The sequence below is a fragment of the Crocuta crocuta genome, unplaced genomic scaffold (assembly GCF_008692635.1).
Source record: "Crocuta crocuta isolate KB4526 unplaced genomic scaffold, BGI_CrCroc_1.0 scaffold217, whole genome shotgun sequence".
Classification (NCBI taxonomy): domain Eukaryota; kingdom Metazoa; phylum Chordata; class Mammalia; order Carnivora; family Hyaenidae; genus Crocuta; species Crocuta crocuta.
The window spans coordinates 799673-821953 of record NW_027532208.1 but is presented as its reverse complement, the minus strand read 5'-3'; the positions used below and the strand labels follow the sequence as shown (position 1 = coordinate 821953).

At 51.3% G+C, this 22281-nt stretch overlaps 1 protein-coding gene across 1 annotated transcript in view; it reads right to left on the bottom strand.

Annotated features, from left to right (window-relative positions):
• The window catches only part of CUX1 (cut like homeobox 1), a 355101-nt gene that overhangs the window by 263588 nt on the left and 69232 nt on the right, over positions 1 to 22281 (bottom strand). The window contains exon 2 of the mRNA XM_077777955.1: positions 16489 to 16599. Within this exon, the coding sequence (XP_077634081.1) occupies positions 16489 to 16599 (111 nt within the window). The remainder of the gene's footprint in view (positions 1 to 16488; positions 16600 to 22281) is intronic.

Sequence of the window (22281 nt, the reverse complement as noted above, 5' to 3'; positions counted from 1 at the left end):
ACTCTACATGAAGCCAGAGAATGTGTTTCTCATCTACTGAAAGCGGTAATACCATTTCTTTAATCTGCTCTCATCGTTCTTGTAAGGGTCACGAGAGGCTCCCCTCTGAGAGCGGAGTTTTTAAAAGTTGGACAGACTTGCGAAAGCCTTGCACTTCACCAGGCAGCCTGAGGAATGCCCCTCAAGGTTCCAGAAGTTAAGTGCAAAAATACAAGCAGCACCTTTGGAACCCAACAGAAACCACTCCGTAAGCGTAGAAGGCTGTCAGAGCAGGCACGACGGGAAGAAACATCTCAGAGAATGAAGTGATATTGTTATTGAAGAGAAGGCGCTTTAAAAGATGTCTAAACAGCCAGGACTTTAAAATAAGCGGAAACAAGGAAAAGGGCCATTCCTTTTCATCCTCAGGTAGGAGGAGGTCAAAGGTTTCCAAGCTTATTCACCACAACTGGACTTTCAGCCCGGAGCTTGAACCCTGTTAAATTCTGCATTTTTAAACACCCCACTCTCCTTTGAACAATGACCTGTAATCCATCTCACAAAGAGACTGAGGAGGCTACTGACTTCCTGATAAACATATTAAGGCTCCCTGGGGGGATGGGGGGGCGGAGACAATCCCTCCTCAGATTGGCCGCAGTCATTTCAATGGGCTGAGACATATTTTATACTGAAAACTTTATTGACCAGCTAATGAGAGTCAGGGAAAGAGAAGGTTAGAAATCTCAAATAAAGCCAACTTCTTCAGAAAACCATAAATGGCCCTTCCGGCTTTTTCACTACCAGAGACGTCACTTTTTAAAATTTTATAATTAAAAAAACAAATAATACTTGTTTTCGTCATTTCAAAGTAAAGCTCCCAACGTTTTCCTAACTTAGAGCTTAGAAGACACAATGGTTATTTTTAAATGTCTGGTTAAAAATTAGAAAGTCTCAAAGGTAAGCCACAAGTATGTGAAACTCACCCTGAACATTTCTATTTCTGGTCAGGCACCAAATAGGGTTCTAAATGAATGAATATATTCATCTCCACTTTATAACGAAAACGGCCGAATGCATTTAAGACATTAAAAAAATTACTGAAACAGAAATTCTTAGTTTCTGTGTATCGTGAAACCTACAGAAAATTGTAAAGAAATGAGCCTGATCTAAAGATCAGGCACATTTTCTCCTGCCGGTCTTAATCTAAAAAAGAAAGAAAGGGGGGGAAAAATTCTATAAAAAAAGTCCACAACAGCTGATAATGCGGGAAGACAGACTTCATACTGTTAGCTTAAGAGAAAGGTAAATAGCTCCAAATTCTTTTAAAATAAAAAAAACCTAATTCATTATTTTTTTAAAGGAAAATGTCCACTTAAATATAAATACTAACAGAGGCTCTGTATTTTTTTTCAAGATCTTCAGAATCCCTGGAATAATGCCTCTGCCAACTAAAACACCTACTATGAATTTAGTAATGGGTTATGCAAACATAAATTATGAGGCCAGACATTTTAAAAGGAAAAAAAGGTGATTTATTGATGTGCTGGAGACATGGGCAGGATAGAAGCACTATTTCAATTTTCCATATATTCCTCAACACTGCAGATGTATTAATGCGAAAAGAATTTCAAATAAAAATGACTCTCAGCTCTTCTGGTTCTAACAGATCAGTTCAGTCACTCGAAAAGGGTTAGCAAGGAACTCCCTTCTCGCACTTAAAATCAAGGGACTGAAGACAAACAGGGAACCTAATTGGAAGCACAAACAGATTCGAATGAACAAGGGAAAAAAAAAGATCTAACTGTTTCCTTTGCCTTAAAGGAGAGAAGAGACTTAAACCGTTAAGTTCTGTTCTCCATGGTATCAGCCCAACCTGTCCAGATCAATTTTATCACTATTAACTTCATTCCTGTTCACAGATCATTGGCAGGGCCGGGGCGGGCGGGGGGAGGTGTCCCATCGCTGTGGGAACCAGCATTTTTTCTTTGCTGTGGCGAAGTAATCATTTAAATATATATGAAATGCTTTTCGTGGCTTGTTTATATATAAACAAAATAAATAAAAATTTCCTCGTCGTCACTGACTTTTAATTAAAGGAAACAGAAGCTATCACCCTTTCCCGAGTAGGTCATGGGAACTGCACTGGCTGATGAAAATCCCTGAACACACATCACCAGGAAAGGGATCTTCATTTTTCTTCACTGTGCCAACGGCTGACAGCTTCACAAATGGGCCTTTTTGAAAGCACACATCACTGGCCGGACAAGCCCACCTCAAAAATAGGCTGGAAAACGCTCTGCGAATAAAGAGCGCACATTTTGAAACGCAAACACAAGAGGAACATCTCTGTCTCTTGGCCTTGTGCATTCCTCCCCAGTGAGGGCTAATCTGGGCTCGTACGTGCACACTCAGACACACACACACACACACGCAAGCACGCATGCACACATGCATGCTTTGGGCTCCTGGCACTTTGATTATGTGAACACACCTGGCCCTGGGGAAATAGGCTGAGACCAGCCCCATATTTCAGACAAACCAAACAGCCAATAGACAGTAATGGCTTTAAGCTACTGATGGCCTGGGCCAAAAATGAAGAACCACTTAATCTTCGGAACGAAACTGTCAATGTTGGGAGGCCCGCAGCCGACCTTTCCCCTGATCTTAATCACAGCCACCTATGATAACAGAGCGGGGTTTATTTTTGTGCCTGGCTCCAGACGGCAATGATCAATCCTTCAGCTGGGACTACTCTGTATCCACACCACGAACTCGGTCGGGCATGTGAAGAGTGCGCCGTTTTTTGCGGATCGCTGTAGTCCCACGCAGAGGGACATTCACCTAAGAGTAATTCCATCAAAACTCTCAGCACTTTATAAAGTCTCTCCAAACTAATCTACAAATTCAATGGAATCCCAGGACAAATCCCGACGGGATTCTTAGAATGGAAGTGAATAAATGAGTCTAGAAGTCCTGTAGAAGTCCGGTCCAGATCATTCTGAAGAGCAGTGAGGACCCACCCCCTGCTTCCACTCCAGGATGCCCAGCCTTAGCAATGAGACGGGGGAAGGGGGATGCTACAGTAAACAGTTCCAGGATGAGGGGCTCTCAACGGACGGGGGCAAATTAGAGCTCCACGCAAACACATCACAGCCTGACGTTAAACGTAAAACCCGAAAAATAGTTGAAAGAAAACACAGGAGGGGCGCCTGGCTGGCTCGGCCAGAAAAGCATGTGACTCTTGACCTCGGAGTTGGGAGTTCAAGCCCCACGTTGGGTGTAGGGATGACTTAAATAAATTAAAAAAACAAACAAAAAATAGACGGCTGTCTTTATGACATCAGCATAGGGAAGATTTCTGAAATAAGATACAGAAAGAACATAAACTTTATATCTAAAACCGGAAAACATCCATCTGCAGTAAAATTAAAATCTTCCAGTGACAAACTACACTAGAAACAACAAAAAGATGGGCTACGGCCCGGGGGAGATACCAGCAAAGAACACACAACAGAAGGTCCCGATTCAGAATATTAAAGTGGCCTGCAAATCGGTTAAGAAAATAGTCAGTAGCCAAATGGATAAAATGAGCAAAGGATACAAGCAGTTAAAACACAAAAGACGACACTGTGCAGGCGAGTCATTGTACAAAAGGGTGCTCACCTGCATCGGACGGAAAAAAGGAAATACACCAAAAGTCAGTGAGGACCTGGCCGGGAGCTCGGCGGGCGGGGGTAACAGCAGGCACCACTGAGAGCCACGATGTGGCCCATGGAGCTGGTCGAGCTGCGACCAGCAATCACATCTCTGGCTGTCCCCGCCCCACGGAACTCCCAGCACAAGTCCTAATAAACAAAGAACGTCACCAACGACCAGAAACCTGCTTGCTGCCTCGGTGGCAGCGGCTGCCATCTCCTGTGGGCCCCACATTCATAAAACACCGTGTCACGGGCTCAAATGATTAAGCTGGAAGCATCCAGGCGGCACACAGGCCTAACTCTCTAAGACGTAGAAAAGGCCAGGTGTCAAAGGACGCGTACATATACAGTAAGATAAGGTTTGAACAGCACTCTTCTTATAAAGAGTAAAATCCGCGTACACACACAATACCGACTGCTTATGAGGCCATAAATGCTGCCACAAATGCAAAAAACAGACAGAAAGGAGACACTGGTTTGGGGATGGGGGTTACAACTGAGGAAGAAGGTGGGAGAAGGCAGAGAGGTAGGATCTGAGCTATGTATTTAAGGTGTTATTTCTATTTGAAAAAACAAAACAAAGCATCAGAAGCAAACGGGCAAAACGTCATCATCGACCCGTTCTTCATGAAGGGCAAGGGAAGTGTTCTGCTTTCCCTACTTCTCAGGATGCTAGAAATATTTCACAGGAAGACAGTTAAACCCACGTACACAGCTTGGTGTACAAAAGAACTAAGTCACTGCAGGTAAAATCCTGCGTGAGGCCTGTGAGTGCAGCTTGAGGCCGGGCAGGGGGGACGGGACACAGACCTTCCAGGTCTTTCTGCCTCAGTGGCTACTCCCTCAGACAAGTTCTTGAAAGAAACATGGGACAGGGCCTGTCTGATGCAAAACGCTTTTAGGGGTAAAATGCGTCCCGTGCCTTACGAATGCAGTGCTCATGGCCCAGCACTGCAGGTGGCATGGAACGTGTCAGAGCTGAGGTCGGGAAGAGCCGGGCAGTGGCCAGCCATCAGGACACCTGTCCCAGAGGCTCTTAGCCTCCTTGAGGCGCCCCAAGTGGAGTCAGCAAATGGTGAATAAGTGTGAGGTCACATCAGGGACCCGGGCGGCCTTCTGGAGCCAGAATGGTGCCCTTTCAAATGTGACCTAGGGGAACCCCCCCACCCCGGGTGGGGGTTGGCTACATCAGGCTGCAGTGGTGCAGGCTCGGTTCTTCCCACTAAGTGCACTGGGAAGCAGAGCTGCTGGGGAGCCTGGGGCAGGGGAGGGCGGCAATGCGTGCCTGGACTGTGGCCACCAGAGCTCGAAAGTGCTCCCCAGGGGCCTGCTCTGGCAGACCTGCGGCCACTGGGCCTGGACGGGAAATCTCCAGCCAGCTTCGCCGCTTATTAGCTCTGGTTCCTCCTCCCCTTCCTCCTCCTCTCTGGGCCTCAGTTTCCCGCTCTTCGCAACGGGGATAAACAACGTACTTATTTCACAGGCTTCCCGTGTTAAATCAGCCAATGCATCTAAAGCGTTTAGAGCGCCGCTCAGCATGTGGGGAAGGGCTCAGTGAGTGGCAGCTGCTGTTACTGGCTGTCACATACTGCTGTGTCCCTGCAGCGACCTGCGCCCTCAAAGCAGCGCTGCCCAGGGACACCCACTGTGCACACAGCGGGATGGCCAGGGCACTCAGCTCGTGCAGGATGAACTCTCAACAGAAAACCCCAAGAGGCGAAAGGAGGTAAGGCCTGCTAAGAAGGGGCCCGTGGGGAGGGCGTGGGGGTGTGACCCTGGTGGGGAGGGTGCGGGGCACTCTCCAGAGGCCCAGTGCTCGGCCACACAGCAGCAGGCCATCGCCTCCTTTCTCAGATCAAACGACAGAGGAGACCTGGCTTGGCTGGATCAGAAACCCAGGTCCTGGCGGAGCCAGAATCTGGATCCAAGTGTCCGGATTCCCAAGAAAACACCCTTTAACTCTATCAACTATATCATAAGGTCTTCTGGCGAAAACACTGGGCTACAGACAAAATTATTGTGCGCCACACGGCGGGCTCTTACTGCTTCTTATCAACTTACTTTTTTTACGCAACTCAGATTTGCAAGTTAAAACCCAGAGCGGACACACTAGTAAGTAATCAATGTTCAGGGATTAGTCCCACCCCCACCCCTGCCCCAGTCCCCTGTCCCCAAAGCAATGAAAGAAAAATTGAGACAACAAATGTCAAGGTTGGTGGGATGACAGGTCTCTTGCCTGACTGATGTTATTTCAAGACAGAAGGGGAGAACTTGCTGTGGCTCCTGGCTCCTCCCTGGGCACATTCCCACAGAACACACCCGCGCACGCGCACATGGGCTTTAGGAGTGTCGCCTCAGAGTCATACTCAAAATCGGTAGTTTCCGACTAATAAAAAAAAGCCGCTTACAGTTACGTGACTCAAAGTCAGCTTCTAGAAGCTAAAAGGAGACAGAGCAGCACAGTGGTCACGGCCTCATTCTCAGGAGTCTGCTGCCTGGTAGGCAGGTGGCTGGCGCGCTCTTAGGTGTCACCAACGACACCCGTGGCCTCCGGTAACAGAGAGGGGTCATAAAGCATTTGTAATGCCCTTGCCATAATGCTGAGCTCTTCGGAAACACTCAATAAATATTAATAAACAACAGTTCGCCATGATTCCAACCAAACTGCACAGCCTCCATGTTCAGCCGCCTTACAACATGCTCACAACACGGGTGCTTATTGAGAAGATCGTCCAGAGAATGACCTTCTCCATTCAAAATGCATTTGGGCTGAGGTTTCGGCTACAGGCCAGGAAGTTCTGGGCTACTCGCGAAGAACGGCTTCCAAAGAGGGAGTCCAGTGGCAGGCTTAGCCGAAGGGAGAGAAAACGACCATCTCTATACAGGTGGAAGGAAACTGCTTCTCTTTCACTCAATCGACTCAACTCTGCAGTAGAAACTGGGTCTACAGTTTTACAGACTGATAGGTCTACCCTGTGCTTTTAAGAGTACTTTGGAAATTTTACTGTTCGTGGATAGCTTTAAAATACACTCGCGGGGGCGCCTGGCTAGCTCAGTTGGGAGAGTGTGAGGCTCTCAAGCTTGGAGTTATGAGTTCAATCCCCAAGCTGGGTGTAAGGATTATTAATTAATAAATAAATAGATAAATAAGTAAATGAATGAATGAATAAATAAAATATAGTAGTGAACACAATTTCTCTTTTCAAAAGATTAGATTTAATAACATGCATACAACGCACCATTTATGAAGCCTCCCCTATTTGCCAAGGTTATTCTGGATTATTCTACAACATGTTGCCTGACTCATAATTAACTCCAGGAGAGTTGTCATCATTCCCCGTGTTTGGATGAGAAGACGACGGCCCGGAGAGGTTACCCAGCTTAGCTTGGTCTCAATTGAACTTCTATACCACGTGAATCTAATTACAGTCTTTTCCTTTTGACACTTATTTGTCTGTTATACTTAAAATAGCCCTTTAAAGACTGTGAGACACACAAGGAAGCGACACGCGGGCTCAGGAAGGAAAGGGAACGCCAGCCCCATCCACATTTCAGGGAGTGATCCGGACAGACGGCCCCACGGGGTTCACAGGAAGCCAACGTGGCCTGGGGCAGGGGAGTGGGGGTGGGACTCTGACGCCACCCCGCTGCCCCTTGGTCCAGGCTCCTGGGTCACCAACGCATCACACTCACAGATTAATTCTTCACTGATTACCTAAGAATTCCCTTTTCTGGGTCAAAGGCAACTGAAGAAAATAAGGCACCCTCAAACTCAAATGTCCAGTGACCGAGCTTTCTAACGTCCAAATTGAATAGGATCCGGTCTCAGAAACTAGAGGTGCCGAATCTACGGTCAGAATGTAACGGAGCGTTAGGGGTAAACAAAGATGACCAGGCTTTGAGCTAAAGGAAATTTTAGAGACCGCCCACCCCCCTACCCCCCAGCCCCCCCAAAAAACAACCTGCCCAAATTAATCCTTTGCAGGGGGAGATACAAAGGGGCATTTTCCATCTTTGATTCAAAAAGCTGCCTGAACTCTCTGAAGAACCCTTACCCCACCCATACTCCCTCGCTACCCTAGTGTCCCGTTTCAGTTCTGACCACCACCTGAAGGTACCCTGCATGCCACCTGTCTACTGTGTTTACTTGGTCGCTGTCTGCCTGTCCCCCCCAGGAGAGCTAGAACCTTCTCTGGGTGCCTGCTACCTCCCCGAACCTCAGACTGCCCCTGGTCCCTGGCAAGGGCTCAGAACTACTTGTAGAAGGGAGCAAGAGAGGAAAGAACACAGGTCAGAAATGTTTACTGAGCACCTACTACATGTGCGGTCCATCTGAATTCACTTCACCGGCCTAGTAACTGGGGCCTGATCAGTTCCATGTATACATATGGGTCCAAGTCTCAGAATGCTCAGTGACCTTGGTCCAGATCACCTGACCCGAAAAGCCACTCCACTCCTGGAGTGGGGCTGGACATTTACCTTCCAGGAATCTCACGCACTTCTCACATGACCCCTTGAAGAATGATGCATGATCTATTTCTGCAGAAGAAGGAGCTGAAGTTTCTGTCCCGATGCTACTAGGTCAACATGCGGCTAGCACTGGATTCTCTCTCAACTGGCCCATGCTCAAGCTGACTCCTCCGCTCTCGGGGCCTCCCTAGTGGCTTGGGGGCAGCCGCGGGGTCTGCATGGAACACGGCGGGGAAACAGACCCACCAGCCATGTACCGACTCGGGGCTGAATTCAGTGCAACTTGCATACATTGCCCCTCACGTTCAAGGGCAGGTTTTCTCGCTGAGGGACCCCAAAGAAACGAGGAAATAACCTCTTGGGTTGGTAAACTGGCTTACAGAGTTTAATTGGTAACACTAAAAATCCCACTTTTAATTTTTAAACTTTTCCTAGTTAAAGTCTTATTATAATTTAACGGTGGGTGATTCTAGAATGATTAAACGTCCAAGTTGATTATTTGAGCTTTACCATTTTGCCAGATACCAGAGTGGCCCTTTAGAAACCAAGTGGTTACTGCCGAAAGGAAAAATTCACCAGATATTTCTCGCAGGGGGTGGGGGGGTATTGCTACGGAGTATCAGAGAGAACAAATGAATGATTTCCTACCCTCAGAAAGAGCAGCACTAACAACAAAAAAAAAAGTCTAATTGGGAGAAAAGTCACATACCGGAAAGTTTACTGTGCGGCTCAGTGGCGCCTGAAATTTCCACAGAGTCGTGCAACCACCACCACGACCCGGGCCCAGAACATTCCCACCATCCCAGAAGAAAGCCCAGAAGCGTTATTAGTCACCCTCTCAGCCACTTCTCTATTTCAGTCTCTTTGGATTTGACTCTTCTTGACGTTTTGGAGAAATGGGATGGAGGGGGGGGAGCATTTTGTGGCTGGCTTCTTTTACCTCGTATAATGCTTTCCAAGTTCATCCACTTTGGAGCAGATGTCACTGCGTCATTCCTGTTTATGGCTGGATACCGTTCCTTTGTATGGACAGGCCACACTCTGCTTGTCAAGTCTTCTGTCAGGGGGCATCTGGGTCGCTTTGACTTTTTGGCTATTTTGAATTATGCTGCCATGAGCGTTCGTGTGCAAGTTTTTGTGTGGACGTGTTCTCTGTTCTTTTGGATACATATATACACACACCTCGAGGTAGAAAGGGTGGGTCACAGGAGGATGCTAGATTTATCCTTTTGAAGAACTGCCAAAGAAAGGCATTTCTTGAATTCCTGTTTTTAAAAGTTCTATACAGAAAAATAAAAATAAAAACCAAAGCATCAAATAAAATTTTACTAGCTGCCTGAGAAATGAATCTCGCAGACTAACTTGCGTTCTTAAGAATTCTGTTTTGTAAAGGAAAGATTCCAAAGCAAAGGCTAAAAACATGGTAAGGCTTTTTCATGCCATGGTCGTCATCAAGTGCCCATGGTATGCAAAGTGCATGGCTCAATGCAATGGCCTTGCCCATCAGAAGTGGGAGGGGGGTGGGGCACCTGAGTGGCTCGGTCGGTTAAGCGGCTGACTTCGGCTCAGGTCACGATCTCATGGTTCACGAGTTTGAGCCCCACACGGGGCTCTGTGCTGACAGCTCAGAGCCTGGAGCCTGCTTCGGATTCTGTGTCTCCCTCTCTCTTTGCCTGTTTCCCACTCATGCTCTGTCTCTCGCTCTCCAAAAGAAATAAACATTAAAAATTTTGAAAAAGAAGTGGGAGAGGGGTGCCTGGGTGGCTTAGTCAGTTAAGTGTCCAACTCTTGATCTCAACTCAGATTCACGGTCGCGAGTTCAAGCCCTGCACTGGGCCCTGTACCGGGCGTGAGGCCTACTTATGGAGCGGGGGAGAAAAGGCAGCAGCAGGAGAAAGGGATTATACCAGAGCTTCAGGGTCCTGGACTCCCCAACATGAGCAGTATGTTGAGGGAGGTGGGAGGGTCTAGCTGGTGTCCAGCCTGCCTCCCCTGCCTGCCACGCTTATAAGCCTCCTCCCCATCACTGAGGGGCACGTCTGGTCCGCCCTGCTCTGTGCAAACCAGTCTGTCAATCAGCGCTGTGGGTCTTCAATAAACCCACCACTCCACATCCAACGAGATAACGCGGAAACGGATGCTGGTATTTCAGGCCTTTTGTGTGCATTGATTTTAGATTCTTAGAGGAGGACAGAAGCAAAACACAAAAGCTGAGCAGTCACTGAAGAGCCGCATGGGCCTCCGGAGTCCATCCATCTGCAGAAGCCGATAGTGGAGAATTCGCTCGCTGTTTGGCACAAGCGTTCCCAGGAGCTGCTAATAACGTCTCAACACTGTTTCGTAGTTTCAAAGGCTCAGGGGGTCACGTGTGAGCCACACGCTCCCCAGCACAACTCCACGATGCAGTGAGTGAGGCCGGACGCGCCGGGACCCCCCCCCACCCCCCGCAGCACAAAAGGCGCAGGCGCCCCCCTGCTCACCGAGACCCGGCCACACGGGCTCCAGAGGCCCGTGCAGGACGTGTCCATTTGAGTTGCAACTTTATTTTTAAGTGACTCTCTTTTTCCAGGCTGAGTCACTCCCTGCAGTGTCTATATAAAGGCTGTAGAGGCAGTGACTAAATGCATCTGGGCCTGGGCCACAACTATATATTACTCCCCCCGGCCTCCCCCGGCCTGCTGGCTCCTCCTCTCACGGGGAGTGAAAAGGACTCCTGGAGTCGGCAGTGTCGTCCTCACCTTGGCAACAGGGGAGTGGGTGACCCACGCATGAGGGACACGATGCTGGGGCGCACACTTTCTCATCTTATTGCAAGGGTCCATCCTGACCAATTATGAGGTGGCTGGGCTTTCCTGAAAGAAGGCATCCCCTCATGGGCCCCTCCGGGTCCCCCCTCCCGGAGGTGGGATGGAATCCACAGCCCTAGTTGTGGTTTAACAGACGGCAGGAGATTCTTTTCCAGGTAGTACCTCAAGACAGCTCCTGCCTTTTGGTAACAGTTTCCCAAGAATGAAGAAGTCAGAGGGGCAAATCAAGAAGGGACTCAGGAAATGACGCCAGTGAGCAGGCCGATAGATAGATCAGCCACAAAGAGGATGTTCCTGTCAGGAGCCGGGCACGTGGCCGGCATTGGGCCCAGGGCCACCCTCCAGCGTGGAAGGCGAGGGAGGGAAGGGTGGCCAGTCCCGCTCTTGACCCCAGGCAGCTGTGCTCACAACAGTCAGGGCCGTGACAGGAGAAAGACATGCCACGGGACTTGGGCAGGAGGGACGCAGAAAACACTACCCCGAAGATGGGTGCCGTGGGCCGGGTCTCACAGTGATTAACGCCCCAGAGAGCAAGACATGTCGAGGCACAAGTATGTCGGCACAGAAATGACCACTGTCCCTAATGGCAGCCCAGTTAACGTGGCCCATTTTTAGGAAACATGATTCAACCCAGCCAAGTCGGGCAGACGAGCGCCTAAGACAGATTCTGGGGCAGCAGCTGGACACACAGACAGGACAGAAGTGAGTCCTGTCGGTGGTTCTGTGATGACATCCCTGTGTCCCAGCTCTCTGCTTCCCCTCCCCGCCCCTCACAGAGAAAGAAAGAGCCGGAACAGAACAAAACAAAGCCCGTGCTCTTTGTGGAAGCGAGTCTGACACTGAGGACCCTTCTTCTGAGAGTGGAGCAGGCCGGGTGAGCTGGGCCTGCTGTCCCCTGCAAGCGCCCTGTGCCCTCCCTGGAAGGGCCGGCACCTCACTCGGCCTCAGAACCTGCCAGTTACGAGCACAGACTCAGGGGCCACACGGCCTGGGCTCACGTCACCGCTTGGCCAAGTAGTAGAAAACTTAACTGATGGCACAAGAAAAAAGGAATCCCTAAATGGAACTGTGAAACCTTAGCGCTGTCCCGGACTTTCAAGAAATGACGGTTTCCAGGAGCACAGACTGGGCCTGGCATCAAGGAGCCGGTCCAGGCAGTGCCCACATGCTTCCGTGTCCCTGCTGACCTGGTCCGCAGTCAGCTTCATCGCCGCGAATGCCACGCGGGGCATCAAAGCTCATCCTGGCCTATACCTGGGATCTCTGATCAGAGCAAGAGAAAAGCAGAAGGTGAGCACTTTGTGGCCTACAAACTTCGAGAAAGCCGCCGCAGCCCTGCGTGCGCACACTGCTGCCAGCCTAGCCTCCCCCTCACCAGCCTCAGGTAGGAGGAAAGCGATGGTCCCTGCTCCGCACGCCGGGAGCGGCCCCATACCCCCCATCCCCAGTGCCCTCCGGGCATGACACACTGAGGCTGCAAACGTGGGTCTTGGGGGCTGTGTTCTAGGCCAGGGGCTCCCAGCTTAGCTCCAGGGAGTCCGGGAGAAACAGTGCACGCGCGTGCATTTCAGGGGAGCCGGTCCTGAACATCCACCAGTATTTCAGACTGAGGACCAAGGCTCAAAGGGAGCCCTGCTGACCTAGAGCAAGGGTTACCACAGCACTTGGGGCTTAGACCTTCACCGCGGGTAGAGGAGTGTTCCTGGGGGTAGAGCCGGCACTTGGAAGATTCCAGTTAGATCATACTAGCACTTAACATGCCAGATCGAGATGTTCTACTTGCTAGTAAGGAAGATAAGGAACTCTTTAAGAACAAGGATAGGGTTGTATCCTCAGGGCGGAACTATCTGGCACATGGAAGGTGTTCAAAAAATATTTGTAAAATGATTACCTGTCACCACAAACCAACTTCTGAAATACTGTGAGCTGAAATCACTACCTGTATTTGTTGTGGGTTTTTTTTTTAACGTTTATTTATTTTAGAGAGAGAGAAAGAGAAAAAAAATGCTCACACGAGCAGAGGAGGGGCAATGGGAAAGGGAGGAAGAATCCCAAGCAGGCTCCGCAGTGTCAGCACAGAGCCCCATTCGGGGCTCAATCCTGTGAACTGTGAGATCATGACCTGAGCTGAAATCAAGAGGCAGATGCTCAACCGACTGAGCCCCCAGGGGCCCCTTGGTTGTGTGTTTTAGGCTCCCTGAGCTAGCTTTAAGGAGCAGGAATCAACTATATCTAATGTGCTTCGTGCTGTGTGTTTCAAGTTCATACTGGTAATAAACACAGTCTGGACTATAGATTCCAGGCTGGCACGGAGGACTGCACACACACGCACACACATACACAGCAACCCTGGGAGCTGGGCCCCATCATCGCACTTTTGACAGGTGACAAAGCTGAGGCTCTGGGAGGTGAAGTAATTCACCAGTGCCACCAGGCAGGAAGCCACCTGAGGTAATACACACGGAAAGTAACAGAATCTAGAAATATCCCAGTCTTTCATGTTCACCTAATCGATTATTAATGCAATAGGGAAGGGATGTTCCATTCCAAAATTAAAATTAAAAAACACTTTTCTTTGAAAGTGACTTTTTTTAAAAAATCGGAACAAGGTATAATATTACAATTTGAGGGTTAAACAGACATACGCAGTAATATCAACTGACCATGAAGGAATTAATCTAATGACATAAAATGGAACCTTTAAAAGAAAAATGCACTGTACACGAAGAACCTGTAAGGCTCCGGCCATCGCGGCGCCTGCCCCACGGTGCTCCGGGGGCTCATCCGTGTGGAAGGACCTGCCCACCGGCTCCGAGGCCTCCCACACGGCCCCCCTTCCCCTGTGGGCTTGAGCTTCCCCAGCTACCGGTGGGCAGGGCCAGGCTGGGCAACAGGAACTCCTGTAGGGAGACCACCTTGCTCGCCTCTGACTGGTCTCTGGTGCCCTAATCCTGCACATGAGGTGTACTAGACATCCGACAGACACTAGGAGCACCTTTCCGTCCAGAACACAAAGCTGGGGACGCCCGCCTGCCCATCGGGAAATCAGCCCACTAGGTGTGCCTCGCACGCCACCCACAAAGTTCTAAGCTACATTCACTTTTATGTCCACTCTCTCAAAGAGTTCCCTCGACGGTAAGTGTGAATTTATTTGCTCCGCTGCTGAGCGATCCATCCGGCAGTACAGTCATAAGAGGGGACGGACGCTGGAGAGACACCGGGGGCCCCTCTGCACTGCAACCCCAATCCAATATCCCCTCTAAACCCCAGGGACTCACTAGAGCCCCAACACGTGCCACCAGACCCCCCACACACGTACCTTCCCCCTCCACATACCCCAGAGGACTCGGCTATAGCTACTGCGCCTACCCCCACTCTGGCCTTATGTGGCTTCACAATTTACACAGAATTCTGGCTGGTTGGCAGCATAAGTGAACCTATTTTCTCTAGCAGTTCCCGCCTCAGGGTTCCCACAGGGATCCCTCAGAGCTTTCACGGATGGACCTGGGACAGGAAGGTACGAGGGCAGGGCCAGGAGCCCGCAGGGCCTCACCCTGCGCAGCTTCCTGGAGATCCCTGTTGCGGCAAGACCCCTCACTGCAGCAGGAGTAGCCTGAGGGAGCACCAGCCTCGACCAGCTGGCCAGGAGCGGGCAGGATGGCGACCTTCCATCCCCTTCAGGTGTGTTCTGGGCCCTGCTTCCCCACGGACGACGGGGTCTAAACCTGTGCCCTATAAAGAAATGCTCCAAATGGCACTTTATGAACCAAGCTGCTGCTTCCCCGAGCCTCTTCTGTTTACTGAGATTAGGAGATAAAACGCTACGTTGGGGGAGTGGGGGGCGTTCTTCAGGCTGTGTGAGCTGGTCTCCCATTTCCATGTCAGGGGAGGGGCTGTACCCTCAGTGGCCAGAGGGGACCGCACCCTCTCAGTGCACCACCCCTGACCCCAACAGGAGCTGACAGGAGCCTGGGACTCTGGGGGGGAACATCCAGGAACCCAGGTCTTTGCTTCTCCTCACAGCACTGACCAGGGGACAGATTATGTTTACTTCTTGTCTGCTGCCTCGGAAGGATGACCTTGACCTTCTGTTTTGGATTCTCCATGGAAAATGGTCACCAAGAGAAGGGTAGTAAGAACACAGGACAGAGAATGTCAGCTCGTTACTGGAATGGTAGAAAGGGTGACTTGGGGGACAGATGTGAAGGGCATCGGCCAGCGGAAATGGAGTCAAGGGCAAGGATGAAGGCTTGGGAAACCCCACCATGAGACCTTCCAGGAAGGCCTGCTCTGAAGTGGCCTGAGAGGAGGAGAGGAATTAGGAGGCAGTCCCGGCTCCTGTCTTTACTCAACACAGAGAAGAGCGGATCCCCCGTGTCGCATGGAAGGTAACCCGGCACAAGTCACTACAGTGTGCACCTCTGCTTGGACAGAACGCGGAAGATCCAAGTTTAAGGGCAGGGGTTGGGGGGGGAGGGAGTGAGGGCAAGCAGCGGATCTAAACTTGAAAGCCCTTAAGTGGGTCTGCCCCAAAAGCCCCCTTTCTTCCCACTGGGCTATCATGCTTTTTCCCCAAATATTGATTCTGAAAACAGAGGGTTAATGATTTGTTTCCCAAAATGATTCACGACAGCAGCACACGCCCTTAGGCTGCTACTCTAAGACACTTGAAACGGGTCTGTGCCTAAAAGTCCCAACCACACATGGTTTTTCAGGAATATTATGAAAGTCAAGGGCGTGCCTCCCTGGAAGCAGCGTTTCCTCCAGCCCTGTTCCTGGGTCCTCCACGGCAGGACGCAGGCACTCCTGCTCCCTCAACGGGAGGGCACGGAGGGCTGGGACGAGAGCCCACGGCCCGAGGACCACATTGGGCCAAGCTGGCAGAAGCTCCTGGAAAGCAATCCCCACGTGCGTTCAACGGTCTCTAACACTCCCCTTGCTTTTTGTTTCTTACAAAGCCTTTCACAGGAACTGGGGGAACCAGGACCCTAGAAAACAGACCAGGGAAACGCTGCCCGCGCCCCTCTAAACACAGCCTTTCGAACGTGTACTTACGAGAAAAACACAGGAGCCCAGGAGGAGCACACTTCCAGGGCCCTTTAAAGTGTATTTCAGGAGGCAGAGGCGTGTGACAGGCCCTACCGGACTAAATGTCTGTGTGACCAGAAGGATCGGCACATGGCGTCCTCAGATGCTTGCGGCCTGGGACCGGGCAGCCAGGAAGGGGCCCTCTGAGGACCCCCCGCACCCCCTCCCGCTACACCCTCGCGCTCGGGGCTCCTGCCAGGACTCGGGGTAATGTGCTAACAGACACGGGCACATGGCGCGGGGGCCGCAGCCCCAAAGGGGCCCCCCCGCAGCTGGCCACGTGCTCTCCTGCATTCGGACAACCAAGCGACGTCCACGCCCCCAGCCCACCCCGAGGCGCACAGGCTGCTTGCAGGGGGCCAAGTGCTTACAAATAACAGCTTCTGAATGTGTCCGCAGGTGGGGAGACCCCTCTCAAAGACCCCTGGGCAGTCCTGCAGCCTCACCTCTGGAGTGTTCTTCTTGAACTCTCGGCTCTGCTCGATAAGCCGCTTTCTGGACTGCTCGCTTTCATCTTGCCGGTTCGCCAGGACTGTTGCGGTGGCATCGAGTTCCCTCTGTCGAGAGACACAAAGGGAAGACAAGGTTGTGATCACTGCTTCGTACCAGAGGGGATCATACCAGCATTCAACCAGGACCCAGGACAGGCCCCTCATGGCTCTGGGGGATTATCAACTCCTGGGCAGAGGAGGGGCCGGGGCCGCAGAGGGAGGTGGACACACTCGGGCAGTTCCCATCCACCCCATGGGCAGGGCCCGGAACACCAAACTCCCTCGGCTAGGCGTGCTGTGGGTCCGCGCACCTCACAAACGACTGCTTCAGGGATAGAACACGCAGAGCATTTCTCTTTGCGAAAATCGGCATTAGCCCAATGCCCCGATGTCATCTAAAACGTTTATTTTTATTTTAAGAGAGAGAAAGAGGGCATGAGCTGGGGAGGGACTAAGGGGGAGTGGAGGGAGAATCCCAAGCAAGTTCTATGCTGTTAGTGCAAAGCCAAATGCAGGGCTTGAACCCACGAACTGTGAGATCACGACCTAAGCCGAAATCAAGAGTCAGACGCTTAACCCACTGAGCCACCCAGGCACCCCTCATTTCTGTTCGTAACGAGCATCCCTTCTTGCCGCGTCCCTATGCCCTGTGGACTGTGCTTTCCTCTGGGCTTCTGGCTGGGGCGTGCTCTTTGTCTCTCTTCAACAGCGTGGGCCTGGGGGCTTGTGTACTGATACTTGGTTTGCTCTCATTGTTAACAGTACGTATTATGGGTTTCGGACAGGCGAGGCGTCATGTCCATAACCTGTGGTTTTCAGGAGGGACCTTTACAAGGCACATTCCAAGAACAAGGACTTGCAGGATGTAGTCAACTTGGGAAATGAGGCACTTGGTAACAAGAGCTGTTCTCAAGCTACTTCCCTTGAACTGAGGCTCTGAGAGCCACCAGGGGTGGGTGCACTGTACGCAGACCTCCGCTGCCACGACTGAACAACACTCAGAGCAGCAGAGGCCCTGTGCCTTGGCCTCGGAAACTCTGGGAGGAGCTGCCAACAGGTTCCCTTTCAAACAAGCCTGCAGCAGATGGGCCCAGAGCGGTGTCCCAGGCCGACAGCAGGGGCACAAGAACACGCTGCCGCAGCCACCAAGAGGCCCATTTTCTTGTTCAGCGGCCTCTTACTAAAGACACACACTGGCACATTCTGCTTAGGATTCAAGGTCGCTGCTCCATGTGGCTTCTCCGGGGTATGGTCCTTCCCCTAGGGCCCAGCAGCACAAGGACCCAATCGGTGACTGCAAAGTGAGGCAAACCAGACATGGAGATCCTTCCACAGACACCCGGAAGCACGGGAGTCTCCCCCTCCCCCACCGCCGTTGCTATGAGGTTTCACCTGCTTCCCTTTACGGCGGAAATAAACCCGAGCAGTTTGCGGGGGACTCCTGGTGGGCCCTTCTCTTGTACAGTACAGGGGCTGGCCACTGCCAGACAGGACGACAGGGCACTGGAGCCAACATCCAGCATGGTGTTGACTTGGAAATCACAGACGGTTTTTACTGGTGGGGGGAGGGGGGTGGGGGGGAGACACTCCCCACCACACTCTCTCTCCCCTGTCGTGTTTCTGGCATTACAGCAAATCTTGAGCAAACAAGTCCAAAAGAATAACATGGGCTAGAATTCAAGAACAGACGTCAAAGCTACTGCAGAAAAGAGGGAAACACTGCACATTTTGATAGACCACATTTGAAACACATCCCAGTCGAGGGAAGGCAAGGGAAAAAAGAGCAACCGAAACGAATGTGGTAACGCGGGGATGGAGACAGGAGAAGAGAGAGCAATAGCAGATAAGCAGAAGGCTTTTCAAAAATATAAACAATCTGGTAAGGAGGAGGACTTAGACGGCTATATTTAAGCAGCAGCAGCAGAAGTTATAAAAGGAGGCTTCAAGAAGTGGGGAGAAACGCCAATATTGAAACATGACAGAAAAAGTAGAGTTGATGTTTTGTTACAATCGCCTGCAGATGCAGAAAACTTGGGAGAAAAACAAAGAGCACTGGCTGCTTTCAACGGGGACCTTAATTCCCGGGGGGGAGGTGGGGGGGGACGTCACCCAATCAGCCAGAATGGCTGAACGATGGGGGGCACAGAGGGGACAGTGGGTCCCAGCCCTGACCCCCCACGTTCCCATCTAGGGGGATGAGAGTGGGGAAGGTGGGGACAATGCTGTGGGAGACGTGGAAGGGCACGCGGTCCGTGGGCCCCTCTGTTCCTCTTCGGTCCCTGCACGTCCCGCACACTGAAGTCCGGCCCAGCCCCCAAGATCATGGGCACGTTCGTCAGAAAGCCCGACCAAGGCTGAGTCTGAGACAGAACCCTTGATGGAAGGCAGCAAACCCACCTTTGTCACAGGGCCGCAGGGCCAGTGTGCCGCGGGTGACGTGCTGCTGGCAGTCGGGGACCCTCCGGGGGCCCGCCACACTCCCTTCCCCACGCGTGCAGACATACGCAGGTCCACATGAGAAACCAACGGGGGTCTCCAGATTTAATTCCGTGCCACAGCCTGCCACCCCAGAAACAGATCGGCACAGCTGAGGAGAGAGGGCTGGGCTTGCCTGGCCCCGGGGTTTGGTTGGTCAGACTTAGGGCTCACAATCTTTGACCGGGTCCCTTACAAAACCACCATGAGTCCTTCTGAAGGACACGGAGGCTTTCCACGGTTGTTGGGACAATGCAGAGAAGAGAAGGCTATTAAACATAAGCCAAATACTGTTTTATTATCCACCAGGCCTGCCTATTCTCAAAGTGTCAAATACAATGACACATTAACAAGGGAATTTAATGTGTTTAGGGGAGGTGGCGGTGGGGGCCTAAAATACAGAACCCTCAGTCCCGGAGTCACTGGTCACGTGTAAAAAAAGCATGGAGGGTCCCCGCATCTAAAGGCGCTAAAAACTCACCAAGAGAAAACAAAAACCAAAAACCCAAACCTGGGAATGAATCAAAGTGTCCAAGAGCATGTTGGCATATCCACTCAAAGATCATTCTGCAACGGTAAGAAAAAGTCCTACATGGCACTGGGAGGTGGGCTGATATTTGAGATAAATTTAAGCCAAAAGAGCAAAGTGCAAAAACAATGTATTGTTTTAAAAGAGTATCTATACATATGCTTGCATAAGCTTTGATTGTCTCCGGAAAGATACAAAAGACACTTGTAACTGCTTGGCTCTGAGAAGGCGCTGGGGGGGGGGGGGAACTTTCCCTTCAGTGTCCAGCTGACCCTCCGAGAACACGGGTTTGAACAGCATGGGGGCCGCTTAGACGCGGGGCTTTTTTTATAGCACAGTACTGTAAATGTATTTTCTCTTCCTTATGATTTTCTTCGTAACATTTTCTTTTCCCTTTATTGTAGGAATATGGTATATAACACACAGGACATACAAAGTATGAGTTAATCGACTATTTATGTTATAGGTCAGGTTTCCTGTCAACGGTAAGCTCTGAATAGTTAAGTTTCAGGGGGATGAAACCTTGAATGTGGATTTTTGACTAGCAGGGGTTTGGCACCCCGATTTCCCCCGTTGTTCAAGGGTCATCTTTTGACTATTCTGGCCATGCGCATGCATTATTACCCAATTCAAAAAACTGTAATATGTTCATTTTTAAAGTCCTACTAACGTGAAAAATACCTGGATTGTTCTAGAAACATATTTCACATCGTGCGGTCCATATACGAGTGCTCGTGGCCCACATGTCCACCTGCCTAGCAGCAGAGGCCTGGAATAGATGACCTCTTGACTCACTCTGGTAATTCCAAAAGTGAGGCAAGCACGTCTTTTGTCAAAACAACAGCTGTTTCTTACACAACGCGCCACACACTAGCCAGCCTCCCGGCTTATGAACAAGGAGGAGGTGGCCGGTTACAGAAAACACCACTCACCCAAGCCAGCACTTTCCCGGGGAAGGGCAGAGGAGGGCATCCCCTCAAAACAATTTAGAAATATTCTCCCACTGCAAACAGCCGACAGCCCCAAGTCCAAAGTGATGGGAAGCCAGCAGGGCTGGTGCTGACCCGCGGGCTCTGAACACCCGGGCACTTCCAACTAGGCTCAAAGTGGTGGAAACTGTCCCGGGCGAGGGTCTGACAAGCACAGGCACCTGGATGCAGGATCTGCAGGCTTCTTGCAAAGTCATCACGGGACAGCCACCGCCAGGAGGTGACGAGGCCCCGTGTGCACGGGCACATCCCCTGCTGGGAGCGGGCGGCGGTGCCCCGCACAGCCGTGGGCACCTACAGTCATGACTGCCTCGCTGACGAGAACCTCTGGCAGGCTGCCCCTCCCATTTCTGACTGATCCTGACTTTTAACTTTCCCGATGCCTGAACTCCAGCCTCTCAACCAAGTATTAAGGATTTATCCAACACAAGAAACAGGGGCGCGTGGGTGGCTCAGTCGGTTGAGCGTTCGACTTGGCTCAGGACATGATATCAAGGTTTGTGAGTTCGAGCCCCCATTTCAGACTCTGTGATGACAGTGAGGAGCCTGCTTGGGATTCTCTCTCTCTGGCTCTGCTCTGTTCTCTCTCTCTCAAATAAATAAATAAGCTTGAAACACACACAAGAAATAAAAAGTGACCCCAAGTGCCTATTTAAAAGTAAATTTTCCCAAGTAAGACAAGTCTTAATAACCTCAATGATTACTTTGAAATTGCTCACCTTTAAAGTAGGTATGTCTGCTGTTTGTATTGAACTGGGGGGGTCCCTGCAGTGCTTTTGGGACACCCCTTTCCTAAAGCCCTATTGCCAGGCCCACCAGGGCTCCCCATTCCCCCCAGGCCAGGGGAGGGAAGCCCTCTCCCCCAGCACCCCTGGGGTGGCTGGGAAACAGACCTGGCCAACAGCTTCAGCAAAGCAAAGAAGTATTCTCTGCTCTTTGTCTGTAACTTTAATTGAAAGAGTTCGTTCATCTGGTATTTCTTTCGGGTTTACCTGTCAAGCTAATCAGGTAGCAGATCGTGTATATGAATTCAAAATGGCTTGATCAGTGAAACCCACAGGCTCATACGAAAAGGGACCGGCAGCCCCGGTCTCTGCGCGGGGCAGGCCCCAGGGCTTTTTCTGCTTCATTTCCAGCAGCAGCATCCTCTGGACAAACACAAGCAGTGGGTAAAGGGCCCCAGCCCACCCAGCAGCCGCCCCCACCCAGCCCCCTACACAGAACATCTTTAGACTCTTCAGACGGTGGCCTCAGAGAACCCCGGCCTGCAGTCCAGGCTCCATCCCTGCTGTACCCGTTGTCTTTCGGTCAAATGACAGTCCCTCTCTAGAGGGACTTGCGACAAAGCATGTGCAATTCGGGGCATGGGGCATACTCCATCAAGGGGAGCCTTTCTGTACCCTCAGAGGCACGCGCTTGACCTCAAGCCTGAACCCAGGCTGCCACCGGGGTCTCCAGCCAGGTCGGGGGCTCCGGGGAATGTGCAGATGAGTCAGAAGCTGACCCTAACCTCCAGGTGCCCGCAGTCCAGCCGAGGAAACCAGGCAGGCACGGAAAAGCCACAGGACAGAAGGGGCTGGGCCAGCGGAACCAAAACAGGGCAGGGGTCACAGAGGGAAACTAACTTCCAGCAAGGAAGACCTATGAGCTTTCGTAGAAGCCGCCCATCTTGGCTGGGGCCTGTGAGGGGGATGGGCTCAATCCCCATTTCCCTCCCCCTACCCTCTTCCCCCCACTGAATCTCTGGCTCAGCCG